Genomic DNA, 8,238 nt, shown 5'->3' with positions numbered 1-8,238 from the left:
AGGAGAATTAGAATTATCCATATAATACTTGCTGCTTAGCGGACAAAACCAATGCCTCAAAATTCAAAATCAAAAGTTACCACAAGATCAAAAGCTGTCATGCTACAATTCTCAAGAGAATTCACAAAAGAACAAAAGTTGCCTCCAAGGGGACCACCACTTCTCAAGATGATCAGCACGTAGCATTTAGTGTAATCTTCTACAATATAATAATGTTGTAATAGTTAGGAAAGTTTTCCTATAAATAGCTTGTAAATCTAAGAGGAAAAGGCACACCGGTCTTAGAGTTTTCAGACCATTGCTCTCTTCCTCCTCCCTCTGTAACCCTTGAAGTTTTAAGCCACAAGTTAGTTTTCAAAACTCATACTTTGTCTTATTTACTATCTTTCATATTGCCTAGTTTATCATGCTTAATCAGTACACCATCCAAGTGGAGACCATTTTGATATACTTGCCCAGCTGCAAGATGATCTTGGTGGATTTTCCATTGGATTTCAATACTGTGGAAACCATTTTGATATACTTGCCCAGCTGCAAGATGATCTCGGTGGATTTTCCATACGTTATTTACTTGTCATCATATCTCTTCATTCATATTTCTTATTCAAATAACGAAATAATTAATATGGGATTGACTCAAAGTGGTATCAGAGCCATTTCGATGGCGGTAATGTACATTAACCGGTTTTCTAGGTTTACTTGTCATGTAACTCAAAACAGAATAGATGAGGACTATTTTAGATCTGAATCTAGTAAAAGAAGCGTTGGAATTCAGGATTGGTAAACTTGTAAATCGGTTGGTAAGCATTGAATTTAGGTGTTCCACGTATAGTGTTCCCCTGCGACCAGCTTCTTTCTACTAAAATAGATCCTTTTTAAAACCCTTATCCCTCTGTTTGTCCATGGCCAGTAAATTGGTAAACCTATTAACACCCAAAACTGAAAAGAAATATGATAAAAATATTGTTTCAAGTAATGAGATTCATGCACCCATTAATTACTCAGATTGGAGTATCCCCAAAGAAAAGGTAGAAAATTTTTATAATATAGGACTTATAGATTTTAGGACCGCCTTTTCAATAAGAAACTCATGAAGAAACTAGAAGTATTTTGCGCAAATTGGAAAGCTTTCCTCTCCTCAATAAAGATTCTATAAAAAAATATATAGAAAAAGGCCATAGGTACGCCCATTTTGGTCTCGCCCAAGTTGCTGTTTAGTCCATATAGGAGTTGACACACCCATTTACCTAGCTTTAAGAGACAAAAGACTGAAGAAATATCAAACGTCTATTTTAGCTATGGTCCAAACTAATATTTGTAATGGCCCAATATACTTCAATTGCTCCCCAAACTTTTCTGTTGATCTGACAGACCCCATGATTTTAGAATCCCTTGTTCTTGATATTCAGATACAGGGAAACGAGTTTCATAATTGCAATAATTTTGATGTCATGTTTAGAGTCTACCTTAGGTACACACACCATGTTGTCAAATGGCGGTGCTATGGCAGCGCCATGTTGCTATAGCATTTCCACCACAGAACGCCATGCCATAGCGCCATGGCGCCGCCATATCCACTATTTGAGAGACAATAAAACCAACTTCCATGTGCCTCAGAGAAAAGGAATCATGTGACAGAATATAAAACTGAATATACCAAATAACAATGGCATCAGTAGATCCAGCAGGGATAAGCCCAAATCTGAACATTTCATTTGGAAACAGAGACTCTGAATCTTTTCCTGCATAAATGAAAAGAGAAGAATTAACAGAGGAACATCGCAGATATAAATACAACAGCTATAAATCAGTGGAGGAAATAAGATAACTTCAAGTATCTTTTAATGGCTTTAACCAAAACTTTCCCAGATCTCTAAATCCAGACACAAACTCATAGCATGTGTATTTTGAAAAAAGTTATTTCATTGGACATGATCACATACCAAAATTAGGGGATTCAAGCCCAATGTTCTCAGAACCCCTCAGAAGAGGAGATCCATCTTCATTATGATCACAGTGCTCTGAGCGCGTTCTGTTAACATTATGATTTGTAACATTGCATTCACTCTCAGCAGGGGGCGTTATATCTGAAGGAGTTGGTGGATATGGAGCTTTATGCCTTGACAAGAGAACACCGTTAAGAATTTCGTTGAAAAATCCATCACCGCCCTAATACCATTTGAAAAGTAAGCAGTGTATGAGAATAAGATAAAAAGTCCTAGACACTAATCTACGAAATTAAAAATCCTTACAACATCATGTATATGCAATATCAAAGTGCAAAATCAATAAGGAAACCCAACAAGTGTTGAATAAATTGCTCAAGCAACCATGTTGTATTCAAAAGGAACTTACATCTATGTAATTCATAAAAAAATATGTCAACGATAACCTTCAATCTTCATCAGTTGCTAACTGGTGAGAATCAGTTACTAACTGATGAGACAAGTGAAAATAATGAAGTATGCTTCAGAAATAAATCATGGCAGAAGATCAGGGAGAAAGAATGAATGAAGAAATATTTGCTAAGGTAAATTACTGATGAGGCGAAACTTTTATTAGAATATGATCCGTTCCTCAATCCTTATTCACCTAGAAACAGAAACTTCATAACAAGGAATAAAAATGAAGTTGGCTATGCAAGCAATGCATATAATTACGCCATCAGAGCAATAAAACACAGATGACATACAGCAGAAAGCTAAGCGAGAAAAGTTAAGATCGAATATAGTAAGGATGGCCTTCTTTCTACTGCATTACTCAAAATGGAAATTATGTACACTTGGCAGCATTCAAACAGATGCTAGGATTATAAAAAGTAATGAAAGTAATCCAACAAATAGATTCTTATTGCAATGGTCAATTCATCCCTCATACAGACAGATATTGTCTAAAACAAGGTTTTTCTTCAGAAATTGACATGATGAAGAAAAAAATAACAATGTGTTTTTTCTGCATCATCTCTTTCAAGTTTCAACAACTATTAAACATGAAAGAAACATCAATATAGCCAAATTTACATGCAACCTGTTCGAACAATTAAATGATCAGAGAGCACTTTAAAATTGTAAGAAAAATCCTTATTTTCCACATTTGATTTTGAAATGCTTAAAGACAAGGTCTAAACGATCATGTTTGATTAATAACTTCTTCAAATTCTGCTATATTTTGAATATATATTAAATGGTTACTGAAGTAAATTAAATAATTTAGTTGATGCAGCACAATAAATTAGTGAACATGACTATTCAATTGTAGTACATGATAATCATGTTTGGATGCGAGAAACGGTAACTCAGCACGAAGCATATATATAACTAAGTAGCTCTACTTTATATCCATGTTTTCTGACAGAACAACCCATATTCCATAAATATCGGAAAATAGATACGTGGAAGTGGAAGGATACAACTACTTACAACAGCTACAACACTATCGTACAAATTCAGCTCCCTATTTGTAATTGAGGATAGCATACCTCTTGCATGTCCGGCCCTCTCTGTCACTATTACCTGTACAAGAAATAGAGAACATGAGAACATTATTTGACCTATTTTACTAAATTGGACAGTTGGCCTATGAAAGCTACTACATGATGTCCAAGGTCAACGGTCTTGAGGATAATCAATCACTACTTGTAATTGGACTATTAAGATTAATCCTAGTGCAAAAACCAAATAATGAAGCCTTGCAAGTTGCAAAACATAACATTGATTAGATCGAACCTACAATCAGGTCCAAGATAATAACTGTACGTTTTACAATATATCTACCATGCCAAACAAGTTAATGCAAAAAACAACGATGATCAGAAGTATTTTAAGTATGAAAAACTCAACAGATTACATATATTTTTTGGACACTAAGAGAAGTAACTAGACTATAAACTTACCTTAGTTTTAACTTTGGCCTGAGAAAATAAGGGAGCCACTGTTTCCCATATTTTGCATCCATGTCCTTTCCCACTCCTCGGATGAACCAAAACCTAATCACTTAAGGAGTTAAGCCTACGAGAAAAAGGAAAAGGACATAATTGATCTAGATTTAACATTTGAGCTTCTGAAATAATTGACAGTGCTAAAGAAGAAACTAAACCAACAAAATTAAAAACTAAGCAAACAATATTGTCACGTACCAGAAGATTCTTAGGTCGCTTAACTTCCATGTGCAGATGAGAATTAATCTGGTTTACCCAAGACATACAAATCTCCAAATCTTTATGACCAAAAGTGTAAACTAATGGCATCCAAACAGATGATTGGGTCTTTGATTTGTGAACAACATAGATAGTAAACCTGTACATCTGTTGAAGTGAAGATAAAACACAATACATGAGTGTATAGTCTGTATTAAAAATATATATGTATACAAGGCTTAGTAGTGGCTAACATGTTTCACCTCAGAAGAATGATCTAAAAGGGATACTTCCAAGCTGGCAAGAGCAGATTCATGAACCAAACCCCAACCAATGAAGTTAACAGCATAAACATCGCCGATATTAACCTCCATTTCTGTATTCGAAACAAGTTGAATCCCAGACAAGAAAAATTATCCCCTTCCAGTTGTAATACAATAAACGTCTTATGCTGATCCCACAAAGTAACATGCAATTCACATAGCCTGACTTCCCCATGGGACAATTCACCATATACAAAGAGCAAATACATAGGGAAACATTTGGGAGACTATACAGAAGATAACTTAAAAGTCTTTTTCATCTCACAAAGCACTAAATGATGTCAATCCGTATGTACTTGAAATGCTATAGTTTTCCGTCAAGTATCTGTAAAGTGGAGTTTCAGTTGATTAATTCATTAGGCTTTTTAGTTTGTTTGAAAGGGTCTGCAATAATTTTTCCTTTATACGTTTGAATTTTTAAGATTGAAGAGGAGGATGAACTGCCGAAATTACAGTATCATTACTTGACAAACACCATTTTTTTATAGACTTGAATTAACTTCAATGGTAGGTTTTTTGAAACAATCATACCATCCTTCTGAAGAGAGGTATATTGCTATAAAATCATAAAAAAGAAAGTTCAATTTTATTTTCTTCATTCATTTATCCATTCATTCTTTATTTTGATTCTAATCTTATTATCTAATTTATTAAACCATCTTTCTTTTCTTCTTTGTAAAAAGGAGAACTTATTCTTTATTCAAATACTCCATATCTGGGGTAAATCTTCATTAAGAGTTATGACCATAGTACTTCTAGTGGGTGAGTAAGGGTCACCTATATTTTCTTCAAACGTGGAATTTGGCTGTGGTATAGGTGTTTTGAACGTCCAGTTTCGCTCTGAGGGACTAGGAATATCCGAACAGGATGCTCTACTATTCTCATATCTAAAACTTCTACTGTAGTTTGAGAAAGAATTTGTTCTATCAAATTTAACTGTTACAGTACCATCAGGTTCTTCAATTATTTGAGATGGTTCTCTCCTTTCAATATCACTGGGGAATTGAGGTTCTTTTATGATGAACTGACTTGGGATTGTCATTTGATTCCATTTAAGACGTTTAGGAATGTATGTCGTGGATTGTTCAGCATCTACTTGTAAGAGAATAGTTTTCCTTTCACGAAAGGGTTCTTACTAAATTTAGGGTTCAAGTTCGAAGACATAAGCCTAAGGTAGACTCTGAACATGACAGCAAAATTCTTGCAATTATGAAACTCGTTTCCCTGTATCTGAATATCAAGAACAAGGATTCTAAAATCATGGGGTCTGTCAGATCAACAGAAAAGTTTGGGGAGCAATTGAAGTATATTGGGCCATTACAAATATCAGTTTGGACCATAGCTAAAATTGACGTTTGATATTTCTTCAGTCTTTTGCCTCTTAAAGCTAGGTAAATGGGTGTGTCAACTCCTATATGGACTAAAGGTTTGACAGCAACTTGGGCGAGACCAAAATGGGCGTACCTATGGCCTTTTCTATATATTTTTTTTATAGAATCTTTATTGAGGAGAGGAAAGCTTTCCGATTTGCGCAAAATACTTCTAGTTTCTTCATGAGTTCTTATTGAAAAGGCGGTCCTAAAATCTATAAGTCCTATATTATAAAAATTTTCAACCTTTTCTTTGGGGATACTCCAATCTGAGTAATTAATTGGGTGCATGAATCTCATTACTTGAAACAATATTTTTATCATATTTCTTTTCAGTTTTGGGTCTTAACAGGTTTACCAATTTACTGGCCATGGACAAACAGAGGGATAAGGGTTTTAAAAAGGATCTGTTTTAGTAGAAAGAAGCTGGTCGCAGGGGAACACTATACGTGGAACACCTAAATTCAAGGCTTACCAACCGATTTACAAGTTTACCAATCCTGAATTCCAACGCTTCTTTTACTAGATTCAGATCTAAAATAGTCCTCATCTATCTGTTTTGAGTTACATGACAAGTAAACCTAGAAAACCGGTTAATGTACATTACCGCCATCGAAATGGCTCTGATACCACTTTGAGTCAATCCCAGATTAATTATTCCGTTATTTGAATAAGAAATATGAATGAAGAGATATGATGACAAGTAAATAACGTATGGAAAATCCACCGAGATCATCTTGCAGCTGGGCAAGTATATCAAAATGGTTTCCACAGTATTGAAATCCAATGGAAAATCCACCAAGATCATCTTGCAGCTGGGCAAGTATATCAAAATGGTCTCCACTTGGATGGTGTACTGATTAAGCATGATAAACTAGGCAATATGAAAGATAGTAAATAAGACAAAGTATGAGTTTTGAAAACTAACTTGTGGCTTAAAACTTCAAGGGTTACAGAGGGAGGAGGAAGAGAGCAATGGTCTGAAAACTCTAAGACCGGTGTGCCTTTTCCTCTTAGATTTACAAGCTATTTATAGGAAAACTTTCCTAACTATTACAACATTATTATATTGTAGAAGATTACACTAAATGCTACGTGCTGATCATCTTGAGAAGTGGTGGTCCCCTTGGAGGCAACTTTTGTTCTTTTGTGAATTCTCTTGAGAATTGTAGCATGACAGCTTTTGATCTTGTGGTAACTTTTGATTTTGAATTTTGAGGCATTGGTTTTGTCCGCTAAGCAACAAGTATTATATGGATAATTCTAATTCTCCTTTTGCATTCTTCAATATTTGCTCTCTTTGCCAATCTTCATCATTATCCACAACAAAAAGATTTGCTTCTGCTCCGTCTAATTTTATGGAAAGCTCTGATCCTTCTTCTTCTTTGCTCTCTGATTTCTGCTTCTAATCTTTTTATTTCTATGCCATAATCATTATTATATAAGCTTTTCTTTCGGCATCCTTATGCAGCAAGTATTATGTGGATAATCTTGATTCTTCTGTTTTGCTCTTTGATCGTTGTTTCCCTGAAAATAAATTCATAAGGGTCTGATAGGAGGAGACAGATTCTTCAGATTTTGATCTTGAAGAGACAGACTTTTGCGCCAGATATTCAAAGAATTCTTTCTTGATATTATCTGGAAGATGATCCATATAACTTTCAATTTTCGGTTCTGGACTGCTGGCCTTCCTTGGCTGTTCCTGTTTTTCTTTTCCTTTATCATTTTTTTGATAAACCACTTTTTCACCAGTGTTTAAAAAATACCTAACGGCCAGTTCAGTTCCAATATGATTTTGGAACCTCGACCACCATTTGACTTTATAGACCCTTGTCAAAGAATAAGGGGTAGGGTCTGGATAAATTTTTTCAAAATTGAAATCCAATGCAAAATCCAAGGAATCTTGAATTCAGCGTGGAAGATGATGAAATTTTGATAATTTTTTAGAGTTGAAACTCTGCAAAGACCTTAAAACCTTCTTGAATTTGAAGAGGAAGATTTGGATAGAAGACCCCATTTTTTTCCACCAATCAACAAACCAGACAGGAGGTTGTTTATCACAGTTGTGGTGGAAAGTTATGAACCAAGAGTGGTTGAAGGGTCTAACTAGAAAAGCTCTAAACCAAGCGTTCTTATAATCAATGTAATTATACCCCTGAGCTGGTGGTTGACTGGGAATATTTTGAATTCATTTTGACCACCAAAAGTGGTGAGAGTATGTACTCTTTTGATAACACATTTTGAGTATTCAATTTCTTTAGATGTATCGTAATTATAAGTTATTTCCACTGAATCATAATCCACTAGAATAAACTCATAATACTTTTGATCTTTCAAACAACGATCCTCGGATTCCCAAAATTGGGAAGGATTTGGAAAATGATTTCTGATAAAATCTTTTTGAGAAGAG

The 8,238-nt window shown here is 34.8% G+C and overlaps 1 protein-coding gene across 3 annotated transcripts; it reads right to left on the bottom strand.

The window, feature by feature from the left end:
* Positions 1-3,162: 3,162 nt before the first annotated feature.
* LOC121774026 (ceramide kinase-like) lies at positions 3,163-4,523 on the bottom strand. 3 transcript variants are annotated; one of them, XM_042170942.1, is made up of 4 exons: positions 4,399-4,523; positions 4,136-4,303; positions 3,893-3,985; positions 3,163-3,512 (listed from the first exon to the last, which is right to left on the bottom strand). In XM_042170942.1, the coding sequence occupies exons 1-4, from the start codon at positions 4,507-4,509 to the stop codon at positions 3,333-3,335; spliced, it is 552 nt and encodes a 183-aa protein (XP_042026876.1). In that variant the 5' UTR covers positions 4,510-4,523; the 3' UTR covers positions 3,163-3,332. The 3 variants fall into 3 exon arrangements, 2 of the variants coding, with proteins under 2 accessions (XP_042026876.1, XP_042026875.1); XM_042170941.1 differs by having other exon boundaries at positions 4,390-4,521; XR_006044899.1 differs by having other exon boundaries at positions 3,391-3,512; positions 3,893-4,007; positions 4,136-4,521.
* Positions 4,524-8,238: the final 3,715 nt, after the last annotated feature.

The sequence above is a fragment of the Salvia splendens genome, chromosome 17 (assembly GCF_004379255.2).
Source record: "Salvia splendens isolate huo1 chromosome 17, SspV2, whole genome shotgun sequence".
NCBI lineage: Eukaryota > Viridiplantae > Streptophyta > Magnoliopsida > Lamiales > Lamiaceae > Salvia > Salvia splendens.
Note: the sequence above shows the minus strand (reverse complement) of the source record. Positions and strands in the feature narration are given on the sequence as shown.

What these genes read in the sequence shown, in the direction of transcription:
- LOC121774026 (XM_042170941.1), bottom strand. Translation starts at nt 4,509, where the DNA reads ATGGAGGTTAATATCGGCGATGTTTATGCTGTTAACTTCATTGGTTGG. An exon ending in ATTCTTCTGAGGTGAAACAT is followed by an intron (nt 4,304 to 4,389) that starts GTTAGCCACTAC and finishes TCACTTCAACAG; the next exon opens with ATGTACAGGTTTACTATCTA. An exon ending in AGCGACCTAAGAATCTTCTG is followed by an intron (nt 3,986 to 4,135) that starts GTACGTGACAAT and finishes TTAAGTGATTAG; the next exon opens with GTTTTGGTTCATCCGAGGAG.